Source organism: Dama dama, chromosome 9, assembly GCF_033118175.1.
Source record: "Dama dama isolate Ldn47 chromosome 9, ASM3311817v1, whole genome shotgun sequence".
NCBI lineage: Eukaryota > Metazoa > Chordata > Mammalia > Artiodactyla > Cervidae > Dama > Dama dama.
In genome coordinates, this window is record NC_083689.1 from 22168481 (window position 1) to 22183160 (window position 14680).

Genomic DNA, 14680 nt, shown 5'->3' on the forward strand with positions numbered 1-14680 from the left:
CGACACAAGGCAGGATGATGTCAGCATTGAAACTCAGGCCAGGGCTGTGCAGAGGACCTAAGGAGAGAAAACTTGCTACTGGTGAGATCAGAAGTTGTCTCGTGATGAACTAGGACTCGAATCCAGACAGATGGGGAAGAGGAGTGGATGGAGTAAACCACAGGTTTGGGACCTAATTGCAGGTGGATGGAATAAAGTAATGTGGTGGGGGGTAGGGAACATGAAGGGACCATCTGGGGCAATGGTAAGGGTCTTTAATGCCATGTGGAACCTGGTTTTTATGCGGTAGACAGTTTTTGAAAGTAGCATCTGTAAAAGTGATGACTCTGTTTTTGCCCAGGCGGTATCTAAAAGGGAAGTTATTTTCCACAAGTCAGAGCAATAGGAGACTCAAGTAATCCTAAACACTCTCTAACTCAAGAAGGTTAAGACTCTGGATAAGCAACAGCTGCCGAGAAACCTACAGAAGAAAATAAGTAAAGGTGTCAGTACCTCTTCTGTGCCAAGACTTCCCAAATCCCTTGCAAACAAAAATACAATGGAGAGATCTTGAAAAAAAAAATGCACACCTTCATTCAAAGTCCATCAAAGATTCACAGGGCAGTCCACAGGCACATTAGCAGAGGAAGCCAGTTTGAAAGAAGTTCCTAACATCACCCTCCATACCTTTGCTGGATCTCTTTGATGTCTTCTTATTTCCTTCAGAGGTAATTTCAATTTCATCAGGATTACCTCCCTCATCTTCAATTGCCTAAAGGGAAGGCAAAAGAAAAGTTCACCCAAAAAGGCAGCAAGCAGACTCGACTTTCACAGAAGCTTCAGGGGCTGATCTGGAAAGGGCCTCTCCTTACTCATTCAGCCCTTCTTTCTGTTGCAGCAAGGGCCCCAGAGGTAGACTGATTCTACCGTACCTTGGCTGCCTGGTCTCAGGCAGGCTTACTTAATTGTTCCGAGTTTGTTTTTCACTCTGGCATGAGGGACTAATTAAAGTTCTTACCCTGGAAAACTGTCATGAAAATTCTTATTAGTCAGGTAAAGCAAGCACACACCAGACATTTGACTTATTTTTAACATTATCACCACAATCTGACAGATCCTAATCCTGGGTCCAAAAGAACTCAAAAAGGGAGAAGCAAACTCACTAATTACCTATGACGTCACTCAGCGATGTGTTATTAGACACTCCCTGATCCCCTCTCGATTCCACGCCTCAATTAGCACCATCTGGACAGAATAGGGATGTGCAATGGATGGGACACCGACTACCTCATCCCTCATGAATCTCTGACTCCTAAGGTCTTTCTCTCAACCACTAGGGGACCTGCTTCATTGGACACAGAACCCTAAGGATTTTTGAGTGAGGGCCGCCTCCCATCCCAAGACTACTGTTGCTCAGTTAAGCAGCTCCCAGGCACGCTCAGCACAGTGCAGGCCACTAAGGAGGCAACCAGGAGCAAAAGAAACAAAGAAACCCTCACCCCCACAAAACAAACAAAAGAACATGTACTGAGCCTGTCAATGCTGATATCCCCAGACACCAGGCCTCAGATTTTAACTTTTGGAAACCCTTTCTCTCCTGGATAGTCTTGGGAACCCATGTTCTATTTTAAAATCAGTTTCAAATGCTGTTTTGTTTGTAAGCAGTTTCAGAAGTCTCAAAGATTCTCACCAGTATTCTAGCTTGGTAAAGTCCAAGTTCAGAATGAGGCTTGGGGGCTCCGCACCTAACCTGTACTTGGAACAAAGAAATCTCTCCCTCTTCTCTGAAGCCAGAGCCAGAAGGAAGATTTGGAGTTATGCTCTGGCATGAAGGAGGGCTCAAACAAAAAGTGCCTTCCTTACCTTCTGCCTGGAGACAAAAGATTCTGGACCACCAGCAGCAGAAAACAACTACCTCACAAGAAAGTGGACCAGTCTGCCTCTCAGATGGTCTCCAGGTGTAGTGTTTACAGGGTCGTCCCCAGGGGGACTGTAGGCTATGAGTCATCCTTATAGGCCTTGCCAAATTAGACTCTGTTGCCTCCACCTTTCCCTGTTTTGCTTTTCTACAAAAATAAATAAACCAGAGAAGGGACAAAACACTCTGTGACAAAAGTAGAAGAGAAGAACTCCAGTTACTTCCAGACTTGCTCGGGCAGAGTGGCAGATAGGTGTATACGCTGATGGTGTTTGTGTATTTTGAGCACATCCCTAATAGAAGAGCAAGAAATGATGGATTTTTCCTCTGAGACCCGAGTGGAAGATCATACCAGCCTCAACCACCAACTTGACAGGGAGGTTCAATGCTCTATCAACATCAAAGGCTTGTGGATTATCTGGGGGAATAATGGCTAAAGCCCTCCAATTTAGTTTTGTTGACAAGAGGCCCTGAAGCTACTAACAGGGATCACAGGTCCCTGGGTGCCAACCCTCTCCTTCTTGCATACTCTCCAGGTAACACTTCAGTGGTGAACTGCCTGCCCTGTCGTCTTAGAGGGGAGTCAGTATCCATAGTGAAAGAAACACACACTCTGAGTTACAAATGCCCCAATGACTCCGAGCATAACTCATCACTCTCAAGCCAGAACTTCCTCAACTGGATAATAGGAAATTACCCTCACTTCCTCTAAACAGCAATTAATAAACAAAACCCTGATCCTCTATTGTTTGTGAGGCAAGAGAGGGTGGAATGAGTCACAAATTGCACTGCTTGGGGAAATAAGGTGGGGGGAGGATAGGTGACAAGGCTTAGAGATCACAGAGAAGTCCTGCAACAAGAGAGATGGTGAAAGAAAGAATTCACCAGAATCAGACAGCACAAGGAAAGCGGAAGAGCACAATTTCTTAACTCCTTGCTTTTCAAACGTATCCCTCAGAATCCCACCGGGCAAGAAGGGTCAGAACCTCCAGTCTGCAAATACCAAATACCTCCAGTTGTTACAAGAGTTTAGGGCTTCCCTCATAGCTCAGCTGTTAAATCATGTGCCTGCAATGCAGGAGTCCCAGGGTGCATTCCCGGGTCGGGAAAAACCCCTGGAGAAGCAAATGGCAACCCACTCCAGTATTCTCGCCTGGAGAATCCCATGGACAGAAGAGCCTGGCGGGCACAGTCCCCGGGATCGCAAGAGTCGGACACGATATAGCGACTAAACCACCACCACCAAACAGTGGTACACAGAGAAAAGTCCACTGTGACAACGATTGTCCCTCAAGCGTTAACATGTATCAGCAGCACGCCAAGCCCATTTTGTGCCATCTTACTTAATCCGAACGCGAGAGAATTCTTTTGGACACAAGGAGAAACAGGCCTAGAGGGAGTTAAAATGTCTTCCGCTCTCAAAATCGAGTCACAGAGACTGGCATAGTCCTTATTTCTTAACTCTAACGGTAGGTTTCATTTCTTTATTACAAACAGCACTTTCCCTGCCAGGCTGAGTCCCCGAGCCCGTGCTGGCAAATCCCTAAGCCATTCCCCCCAACCCAGCTCCCGATACCCTTTTGATAAGGTTACTTCGTAAACCAGCCCCCATTCTCGGCTTCTAGGCCCTAACAGATCAAGCAGCATCTCTCTCCCCAGAGGAGGCCCCCGCATCCAACACAAGCTCCGAAAATCGCCCGGCCTGCGTTCAAATTTCGACCTCCCCTCCCGGGCCGAGTGACCTTGGCCGAGTCCCCTGACTCCCCGGGCGGAGCGAGGATTTCAGGTTCCGCGTCCACTCTCAGAAATAGGGATGAAAGCAGCCAAAGGAAGCCCTAAAAAGCAGGGGCTGATGCGGATAACACAAGCTCTCGGCCGATGTCACCCGCCACCTCAAACTTCCCCCGTTCGCGTCGAGATTTTCTTGTTCTTGCCCCGATGCAGCGCTGGGCTCTGAACTTGGGCCCGCCGGGGCTCGGCGATCCCGCTCAGGCCTGGGAAAAGTAGGGACAGGCCCGGGGAAGGCCGCAAACGGACCCCCAGGCAAGGAGGCCCACCGAAGCGGCCGCCGGAGTTCCCCGACCCACCTCCCACCCACCCCTAAGGTCCCAGCTCTACCTTTCTAAGTCGCTCCATCAAAGCGCTCTTGTTGCCGCTCGAATCCAGGTTCCGTTTTTTCAGCTCCGCCCGCAGATCGATCACCCTAAGGTCGGTGAGGCGCCGCGTCCCGGTCTCCGACGAGGCGGAGCTCAGAGCCGCTGCGCCCGCCGCACCAGAATCGCCTAAGCCGGACAGAGACTCCGCCATTCCAGGGACCCTGGCTCCGCCGACTACTTCACACAGAACCAGGCCGGGTTTACCTCGGCTTTCAGCACAAAATGGCGCCGCCTGCGAGGGAACCGCTCCGGCCGCCCCTGTGCGACTCGTTTCTGCGCAGGCGTATCCGGCGCGGGTTCGACGCTCGCGGCCGCGTCTGCCCATGCGTGGTGAGAACCCTGGGAGGGACGTACGCCGGCGTACTACTTCTCGCCGGCCTCCCGCCGCGAACTGCCGAGACGCATGCGTACTGCGGTCACACCGCCTGTCGGCTGTGGCCTGGCGCCAGTGCTGTTAAGCTTGATCAGGGCGTTGCGCAGGCGCGGCCGGAAAAAGGGGGCGGGAGGAACGGAGTGCCTTTTTCTCCCAGGCGGCGCCATTTTGTGGTCAGAGCCGCTACAGCTGCCGGCGGTGGGGGGTAGTTGGTGGAGACAAGACACCCAGGATGGTACTCTGGTAGGGGCCGCCGACTTGGGAATGGCCGCTTTCGTCTCGGAAATCGGGACGCGACGGCTTAGCGACCTGCGGGCGGAGCTGAAATAGCGGAGCCTCGACACGGGCGGCAACAAGTGTCCTGATAGAACGGCTGTAAGAAGGTGAGGCGGCCTGGGGCCCCGGGGTGGCGCCAGAGGATGAGGAACTTTCCCGGCCCCAACAGTCAGGGACCGCGGGGCCGGGCTGTGAGACCCAGGACTGACACCGCCCCTCCCTGTGCCAGGCGCCTCCTCTCCAGCCGGGGGCCTCAAAGCGCTGAAAGCCCATCGAAGTCGTAGGGTGGCCCCAGGACTGCTCCCAGGGCCGTATGACCTTCGACAGATGCCGTCCCCTCCCTGCGCCTCAGTTTCCAGGAGGCATACACAGAATTGAAGAATTGACTGTACTGGCTACAATCACAGCTCCTAACTTACCTGTTCTTCTCTTTCTTCCATGATTGACCTTGAACCTTCTCTCCTGAAAAGGGAATTCATATGGAAGCATAAGGAGAAAGACAGGGAGTCAGATCCCCGAATGGAAGACATTTCCCGAGTTGAACCCAGGTAATTCACACACAAACTGCTAGTTTGAGTGGGCTAGCAATCTAGAAGCCTAGAACCCAGAAGGGCCGCTGGAGTTCTTCGTCCTTAAGATTGAGCTTGGACCAAAAAAAGAATGTGCCTGGATTGGAATGTCCCTGTAATCGGGTAGTCAAGGCTTAGCTTTCTAATGAAGGGGGTGGGGGTTCCTTGGTTGGGGAGCTAACAGATACCTCAAGACCAAAAAAACCAAAAGGTAAATATTGTAGAAATTCAATAAAGACTTTGAAAATGGTCCACGTTAAAAAAGAGAGAGAATGAACCAGGAAAAAGAAGACATGCATCAGGTGGGCAGGGTCAGTGGCTGACCTGTCAACCGAGTGATCAGGGTAGCAGCTCTGGTCTCTGTGATCAAAGTTGTGGAAGCGGTCCTGGTGGTCCAAGTCAGAATGGTAGCGCTCATCCAAGGCTACCCGCTTAGCTTCTGGCCAGTAAACATCATCTCGCCTAGGAGGGAAGCAAGAAAGGAGGACGTACGTTTCCCCCTCCTAATGGACGACCTCTATGGAAGCTGGTAAACTAAATCCTCAACTGTCCAACTGCCCCATCACTTCACAGACTGAGAATTAACTATATCCATAGAATCCATTCTCTGCCACTTGAGCTGCGAGTGCCTGGAGGGGTGATATGGGACGTGACTGAAGGGCTCTATTCTCTTACCCAATATGCCCAAGTCCCCCACAGAGAAGTTCAGGTCTCCTTACAGAAGGGGATCAGAGAAGTAGGTGTCAGATGCCCTCTGGGAACCGCTTATGGCCACAAGGGTCGGCCAGTCTACTAGGACAGTTGCCCCATGCAGACTTGACCCAGGAAACACCCAGTGCAGAGGACTAGTAGCACTTGGGATGTACCTGTTCAAAAACATTTTATGATCTTAACAAACTCTCACATCAATATTTTGTAAAATGCACAAAACCCCTAAGACATCTTAAAGACCCTTTACAGAAGTTTCAATGTTATATTACACAGGGACGGATTAAAATGAATACACACCATGCACTCTCCTCCAGTCATCATACATATGGAAAAGCTCTCATAGGATCAACCCTAGGATTATTGCCCCAGACTCCTCACAGCAAGGTCTGAAACAGGCCTTTCACTGGTGGTTAGTGTTTTAGTATTTGTATGTCACAACAATATGGGGAATTAAAATCAACCAACACAAATCACTGCAATGATTTCAAAGCATGGAAGGTGCCCAGGAGGTACATTTTGGTCCCTGATCACCTGACCGGCACCCTGTGTTATGTGCTGCTGTGGGGGTCTGAACTTTCTCGGCGGGCTGTGGGTACAACTTGTACTGGGACTCGAACCTAATGATTTAATAAGCACAACTTTCACCATTTCTCCATCAACCTCAAACCATCTCAGGCTTCCAGATAAAGTACAGAGTATCAAGTTGAGCTGTAGCAAATACTTGTGCTTCTTTTTAAATAAAAAGAAGCCGTTAACAAGGCTCTGGGGGGCAAGGCACAGTTCTAAATGCCACAGGACACCTAAGAGGCGGCAGCGAGGCGCGGTGTGGCTTACCGCCCGTCGTCATAGGGCCTCTGCTCCTGCTCATAGTGTAGTTCTTGCTGGCGCCGCCGCAGGAGCTCCACGCGCATGCGCTTGCGCTCCAGCCGCTCCCGCTCCATGCGTTCCCTCTCCAGGAGGCGTCTCTGGAAGGCCAGCCTCTCACGGGCGAATAGCAGCTCCTCATGCTCCTGCCGCGCCAGCTCTGCCTGCGTGTACTGCTCTCGATCACTAAGCTCTCGCACCCTGCAGGCCAAGAGTAGAGGCTGCAAGGGCCCCCCCAAGTGCGATGGGGATGGGGGGAGCCTAGACCTGCAGGTACACTTAGCAACAAGCAAGGGCCAGCCGCTGGTGGAGGCAGGCTGTGTAGGAGCCTCCTTAGGCGAGGGACACTTGACAGTCCTTTTGCAGGTGACACTGCTGGTGCCCATCACAGTTTCCTCCTGACTCTGCACAGCTCCAGGTGATCTGTTCAGCCTCTTCTTTGTGTGTACAGACACAGAATTGTAGCAGCAGGAATGTCTAATCTTTCCTTGCTTTATTATGTAGCTGCCTTGCTTCAGGTACCATGTCCTGAGCCCCATGCATCACCATCTGGTCAGGTGCACTATGCTATTGGGAAGGAGCCCGTTGAGTGGGGAGGTGGGGGTCCACATGGCTATTTGCAGATGTCAGCCTTCTGGCTGTTCCCAGCCTCAGGGACATGGCTGCCCCACCCCATTATCTTCCACACAGGTTCAGGTGGGGGGCTGTGGTATTACTGGGTCTGGAACACCTCAGGACCACTCTCCAGGCTGACATGCCCCTGGACACACCTCTCCCACCACCACAAGCACCGTCTCCCCCATTGTAATTCCCATCAAACCCACAGATGGAAAACCAGTCTCACCGCACTTTTCATCTGCATGTCCCTGATCCCTGGTAAGGCTGAAAAGCCCCTTCTGTCATTCTTGCTATCAAATTAATTTTTGCTTATTTATTTCAAATCATCTTTACTCCCATCTGTCACACATCTCTGGACCTTCTCTTTGGTCTCTCAGTGCACTGAAGTGAAATTTAAATTTAGTCTACTTCACCATTATAAATTGTCAGTCCTTTCAGAAGCTCAAGTTCATAAATTCACTTACTGTTGCATCATGTGGATAGCTTTAATTTTTAATTTTGTGTGCAGCCAGCAGTTTATGTTGACACTGTGTCAGTGATATGAGCCAGCCACATGACCTGAAGCCATTCTGGGGAGAGACTGTCCTTGTCTCACTATGGGAAATGTTACTTTTATCATGTTAAGTCCCCACATGCACACTGATCTATTTGCCAATTACATCATTTCTAGTGAACTATTTGCCAGTTTCTTTAGCAAAACAGCACTTTTTCTTTGCTTGTTGCCTTTGCCTGTTCAGGAGAAAATTCTGTATCATGCCCCCTTTCTCACTCTTCTACTAGAATTTTTACTAATGGTTTTAATTTTTTTTGACAGAAAACATTAACTGTTGTTCAATATAATTGATATAATTTGTTTAGTTTTTTAAAAATTATGAGGATCTTGTATTGGGCTTATTGAAGGGTGGGAACTCTCAGTTCTCTGACTGGGTCTGTGCCACTGTTTTTCCCTATTGACGGGTTCTGCAGCAAACTTGGTATGTTGGGTTAACTAGCTCCAGGGAGGCATTCCATCTCCCTGTCATTGCTGCCTCCCAGAATCTTGAGAATATCTACCTGAGAAGATAGTTTGGAAAAAAGTCACAGGAAGAAAGCCAGTGCACAGGATGTCTGTGAAGATAAAGCCAAGGAGCAAAGGTTTAAAGCAACATTCCGACCTCTGGGACTTGAAAAAAGTCCTTCCAGGATAGAGTTATCACCAGTCTAGAGCAACACCCAAACCAGCCATCATTCCTAGATCCTGACTCACCTGCATGACTCTGATTCTCTAGACTTCTTCGATTCTTTGACTTTATCAAAGGAACCAACAGACTGCTTCTCTATGCTCCCCGATTTTCGATCCTGACTCTTGGACACCTGGTTTACCAAGAAGCATTGAATAGTTAAGGTAGGAAGAAATCAAATGTGTCCTGGCCCAAGCATACAAGATCAGAAATGAAGCTGAAGAGTGAATGAAACAATCAGGTTAACACTGTTCTCTCCAGAGAACCTCACCTTGGCTCACTAAAATCCAGAGTCACAGATTACCATTTAATTCTAAAGTGGGACCCATCGAGTACTTTCAGTAGTCAACACGCAAAACAGGATTTTCTCTGAAGCAATCCATAAATTAAAAACAAACTTCCTTTCACTTTGTCTTTTCCATTCAAAACACATTCTTTAATATTAAACACACAGTGATGCCCAATTGAGGAGGCCACTACTGTCATGTCTGAGGAATCCTCATTTGTGCTGAGTGCATTTATTTTTGAGGTCCTTAGCCCTTCAATGTACATTTCCACTTTGCCATTTTACGTCATTTATTATAAAGTAGGTAAAGAATTTGCCTGCAATGCGGGAGACCTGGGTGGAAATCCAGCTTCCCAGGTGTCTCAGTGGTAAATTGCCTGCCAATGCAGTAGATGCAGATTCCATCCCTGGGTCGGGAAGATCCCCTGGAAAGGAAATGGCAAACCACTCCAGTATTCTTGCCTGGAGAATCCCATGGACAGAGGAGCCTGGTGGGCTACAACCCATGGTGTCCCAAACAGTCAGACATGACTTAGAAACTAAAGAACAACAACAAAGGGTAAAACACTCAGACACAGTAAAACAGTGGAAGAAACAGTGCAATAATGAAATGCCATAACAGAACTCTCAGCTTGTAATTGGTCCACAACATTCATGAGCTTAAATGGCTGGTCATCTAGCCAGCACAAGTTAACATGGCAGGCCTGAGGCTAGCGGTGGGAACCTTGGCATTCAGAGTACCCTAGTCAACAGTTAACTGGCAAAGGTGGCTCACTGTGCCCTGACCATGCAAACGATGGTTTATGCTGAACACCTGCTTTCCTTCTGGGAGTCAGGAGAGGGTACCTATGTGACCAGCCCCAAGTGAAAGGCCTGGGGACTGCAGCTGTAACGGGGCTCCCCGGGCAGAAGCATGACCCTTGTGCTGCTGCACTGTCCCTGCCTGGGGAGCCATCTCGGGAAGGAGTCCACAGGGAGCCAGCAGAGTTCCCTCCAGACTCTGTCACCTCCCTGCATCCCTGGAGCCAACCTTAGGTGTAACTACAACTACTTGCTGAGCCCAGTGGGACCCCGAGTGGATCTGGAAATGTGGGTAGTCTTGGGGACCTGGGCCCACATCCATCCTAGTTGTAAGGCTGTCAAGAGTTGAATTATGAACATCCAGAGCTGCCCGTGACCCTAAAACAGGAGGCAGGGTGAAGTGGTAAGAACCTAAGGTGGGACACGTGCACCCCAATGTTCATCGCAGCACTGTTTATAATAGCCAGGACATGGAAGCAACCTAGATGCCCATCAGCAGATGAATGGATAAGGAAGCTGTGGTACATATACACCATGGAATATTACTCAGCCGTTAAAAAGAATTCATTTGAACCAGTCCTAATGAGATGGATGAAACTGGAGCCCCTTATACAGAGTGAAGTAAGCCAGAAAGATAAAGAACATTACAGCATACAAACACATATATATGGAATTTAGAAAGATGGTAACGATAGCCCTATATGCAAAACAGAAAAAGAGACACAGAAATACAGAACAGACTTTTGAACTCTGTGGGAGAATGTGAGGGTGGGATATTTCAAAAGAATAGCATGTATACTATCTATGGTGAAACAGATCACCAGCCCAGGTGGGATGCATGAGACAAGTGCTCGGACCTGGTGCACTGGGAAGACCCAGAGGAATCGGGTGGAGAGGGAGGTGGGAGGGGGGATCGGGATGGGGAATACGTGTAAATCTATGGCTGATTCATATCAATGTATGATAAAAAAAATAAATAAAACAAACCTAAGGTGGGCACTCTGTGGATTCTGTGACTCTATGGAGCGTCTGCACGGAGACAATGCACGGAATGAGTAAGATGGAGATTGGGCACAGAGGCAGCCGGAAGGCTGGCTCCGCCAAGTGTGGGTTACGAATGCACAATGGAGAGCTGCTGAAACCCGAGGCCGGCAATGAACATGGACTGCTGTGCCCAGATGCAGGCAAATAAAGCCAATCACATCCATAAATGAATTTTGAAATGGTGTCTTTTTTTAAAAAAGGGGGCAGTTAATTCTTATCGAAACTATGAAGGAAAGCCTTTAAAGTTTCTCAATTTTAAGGTTCCCAAAAACCCTCCATTTTCAGCAGACTGACAAGCTTTCCTCAAATTAAGCTCAAGAATCCCCTAAAACACACAGAACTGTCAAAGGAAATAAGCCAGGCAGGAAGAGAATACTCACTCGCTCTTTGGATCCCAATGTTTTGACACTGATAACAGGCACACCTTTAGATTTATCCATCACCACAGTCCGCTCAGTTCCTCGGCTTCCTACAGGAAGAGAGGAGTCAGGTAAGAAGGGACACCTCCTATTGAGAGAAAAGTACTCAACTTCAAGGGAAACAAATGTAGTTTGTGTTGCCCATTAACCACACCAGCCAGGAACAGAAGCCAGGGTGCAATCTCTCATACCCACTGGTCAGCTACCTGACTTTGTGGCTCGAGAGCGCTCTGAAGAGCCAGGTTTCTGATCATCCTGGTCTTCACTCTTCTCTCCACTCCCGTCTTCACCCTTTTTAGCATCATCTTTTCTGTCAGCCTTCTCTTCCCTCTTGAGGTTGGCAGATCTATAAATGGCATGCAGATACAGATATGTGTGAGATGAAACACTGGGGGACCAATCCAGCGAAGACTCCTGCAATGAATACCGAGTGAGGATGGGGCTGCCTCACAGGCATCCACAGGTTGCAGAACACGCAGCCTAGGAGAGGAACTTGACATCTCTGAGGACTGGCGGGAAAATCCTCCAACAAGTGCACAGAAGGCAAGGGGGCGAAAGCCTCACAGCCTTTCCCACCCGTGGAAAAGTGAGGATCGAGACATGAAGATAAAGATCATCTTGGCCACAATACCATCAAGAAGACATACCTGTCAGCATTGCTAGACTTCTCCTTTTTCCTCTCCCCTTCTCTTCTCTCAGAAGTTTTCTTCCCAGCAGGTTCATTTATCACCTGGAAAAAGAGAATCCGGTGAAAAGAATCAGTTGGGAGTATTAACTGATTTTGTAACATGATCACATCCCAGGAAGAAAATGGCCCCTTACTTTTTCCACTGAGATCATCTTTCCATGGAGCTCTGTTTTGTGCAGGTGGTTAATGCATTTTGTGGCCTCTTCCACTGTGGACATGGTAACGAAGCCATAGCAGCGTGCTCCAGGACTCCGAGCATTGGTCACAACTTTGGCGCCCACCACCTTGAAGGAAAACACACAAGTACAGTTCAGATATGAAGACCCCACACAGACCCCAGCTGTGGTTCATGCTAGTTTACCCCACCCCTCAGAGACACTGAGAACAGGTGGACAAGTGGCAGGTAAAGGCTATGGAGGGTAATGCTATGGCCTGACTGCTCCTACTCCATCCTGGCTGTTTCTCTAGAGGACTAGGATGACAGCAAGGTGGAGAGAGGAGTGAAGCAGAAGGTAGTGCCCTGTCAGAATTCCATTAATAATGTAAGCCTTGAAAGATATGTTTCTGAATATGCAGTCAGTCAGGTGGGCAGTGAAGCAGGAAGACACACCTACAAAAGGAGAGGGACATAGGACAGGTTTACTAAGAGCACTCTGGAATGCAGAGCCCACTCTACTCACAAAACAAAATTTAAGGAGATGTTTAAGGTGCTACAGATACATCCTAGATGCTAGATGTACATGGTTGATGCTAGTTAACTGGCCCAACCACAGCAGCAAGCCGATGCTGGGGACACCCTTTAATGGCAGAAGGCCCACAGCTCAGAAGAGGTCCCATTGAAGCCAGGAGCAGTGGCTGGTATTCGTCTTCATTTTGCCACATGGAGTCTTAGCTGCAAAGGAAGGCTTCCAAGGGGCCTGGTCCCCTATTCAAGCTGCAGTAAGCCTGCAGTGTACCCAAGACACTGCAGGTTCCAGACGGAAACTTCCCTGCAGAGAGCAGATGTCTGCTCTGATGGCCACTGCAGAATCAAGAGAAGGGCCCTACCCTGAGTTACAGAGGCCAGGGTTTTGTGAGTTTCTATGAGAAGCAAGGTTAGTTTTAAGTTAAATCAAGTTTAGTTTTCCTTGTTAGTTCCTCAACATCAACAGCCAAGGTAAATGATATTGGTTTTCTCCATTATCATTTTTTAATGCTGGGAACGAAGGCCCAAGGTCTAAGTGTGACTTGTCAAAAACTGATTGAGGTTAGGGTGCGGCAGCTTATCTGGAGAAGAGTCCGAGAAGCACTGGGAGGAAGGGGGAGGTGGAAAAAGGAGGAAGGAAAGGCAGCACTCAATGTGTACGTGTGTGTGTGTGTATTGGGGGGGCTGCCCACCTGGGCATCATGCTCACCCTTTCCATGCCAAGGGAGAGAGGGAGACAAGCAGGTGTGGCGGAGTAGACACAGCCAGAAGTAGCCAGGATGAGGCGAAAACAGGGAGCAAGACAGGGCTCCTGCAACTCTGTGAGCCCCACATATGGAAATGAGGCTCCCATGGGACCAGCAACTTGTCCAGGTGTGGCAGAGCTGGGGCCTAAGGCTGCCCATAGGGGTCGGGTCCACAGGCCGTAAATTGTTCGTAAAATTTCTCTACAGCTTCACGGTGTTCTGTCATCACCACCATCTCAGAAGAATGCAGACTGCACTTTTACCTGGAACTCCCCACAGCACAGTCTTCCCTTCCTGGGTTTAAGGCTGGAAGCCAGAGACACAGACTCAGGAAGCTATCAAACGACCTGGTGGCTTGGGGGCCAGGGAAGCACGAGAAATACAAAGTGGATGTGGGCTCTGGGAACTCCTGCTGGCCTACATCTCTTTCAGTGGGGGGTGGACCCACCACAGGCCTATACACCTGCGAGTTCAAAGAACTGCAAGGTGTTCCAAGTTCTCACTGCCAGGGGCAATGATCTGCCACATAGAGGCCATACTGCATGAGCTCACAAGTCTCCTCCCTGGTCTTACCTTCCCGTATTTGCTGAAAAGATTCTTCAAATCTGTAGCTCTGGTGGTAGAAGAAAGTCCACTAACCCAGAAATTCCTTCCACAACTGCTGCGACCTATTTCAAAAGAAAGTTCCAGTCAAAAACAAGATACAGACAAAATCCTGAGTCTTAAGTATCTTAGAGTCATTCCAAACCAGACACTCTCCCTACTTGCTCTAGAGGCCAGTAGTACAGAGACGGCTGGGGCTGGAGGCCAGCCTGCTGTCCTGACACGGGTTCTGGAGTTGCCCACGGGGTGGCTAGAACCGATGGCAATGTCCCTTACTACGACTGGTCAGGGGCCATTGGGCCCGTGGCTGGGGTAGCCATCAGCTACCAGATGGCATCACCCATCCCAGTGAGGTGACTCTGGAACGCAAGACAGGAGCTGTCACGGTGGAACTTGAGATACAAACTCTCCCCAGTTTCTGGCCTTCTTTGAACACCAATTAAGGATGAGTCTGGGACAACCAGCAAAACTACTTCTCAATTGGAAAATTAATAAAGGGCTGTTGATAAATCTGCCATACCAGGGACCCACCAAGCCCCAGTATGTGAAACTCGAAGCATTTTCTCCATCTGCATGTGTCACTGTTTCCAAGAAGTTCACAAATCAGAGGGAAAGTCAGATGGAGGAGCTCACAGGACTCTGACAAAATCAAGTGTCCCAATCAAATCAAAGTGACAATTCCGCCCTGCAACCCAGAACCCGCAGAGTGAGGAAGCAGGTGGCC

The 14680-nt window shown here is 49.2% G+C and overlaps 1 protein-coding gene across 8 annotated transcripts in view; it reads right to left on the minus strand.

The window, feature by feature from the left end:
* The window catches only part of SAFB (scaffold attachment factor B), a 60752-nt gene that overhangs the window by 24258 nt on the left and 21814 nt on the right, over nt 1-14680 (minus strand). For 5 of the 8 annotated variants that reach the window (XM_061150595.1, XM_061150596.1, XM_061150593.1 and 2 more), the window contains 10 exons: nt 13927-14021; nt 12057-12206; nt 11882-11964; nt 11441-11580; nt 11196-11284; nt 8711-8817; nt 6817-7047; nt 5596-5733; nt 5122-5164; nt 667-751 (listed from right to left, as the gene is read on the minus strand). In XM_061150595.1, coding sequence (XP_061006578.1) covers nt 667-751; nt 5122-5164; nt 5596-5733; nt 6817-7047; nt 8711-8817; nt 11196-11284; nt 11441-11580; nt 11882-11964; nt 12057-12206; nt 13927-14021 — 1161 coding nt within the window. Of the gene's footprint in view, nt 1-666; nt 752-4015; nt 4532-5121; nt 5165-5595; nt 5734-6816; nt 7048-8710; nt 8818-11195; nt 11285-11440; nt 11581-11881; nt 11965-12056; nt 12207-13926; nt 14022-14680 lie in introns of those variants that run through there. The other 3 variants (XM_061150601.1, XM_061150600.1, XM_061150598.1) reach the window with 2 other exon arrangements.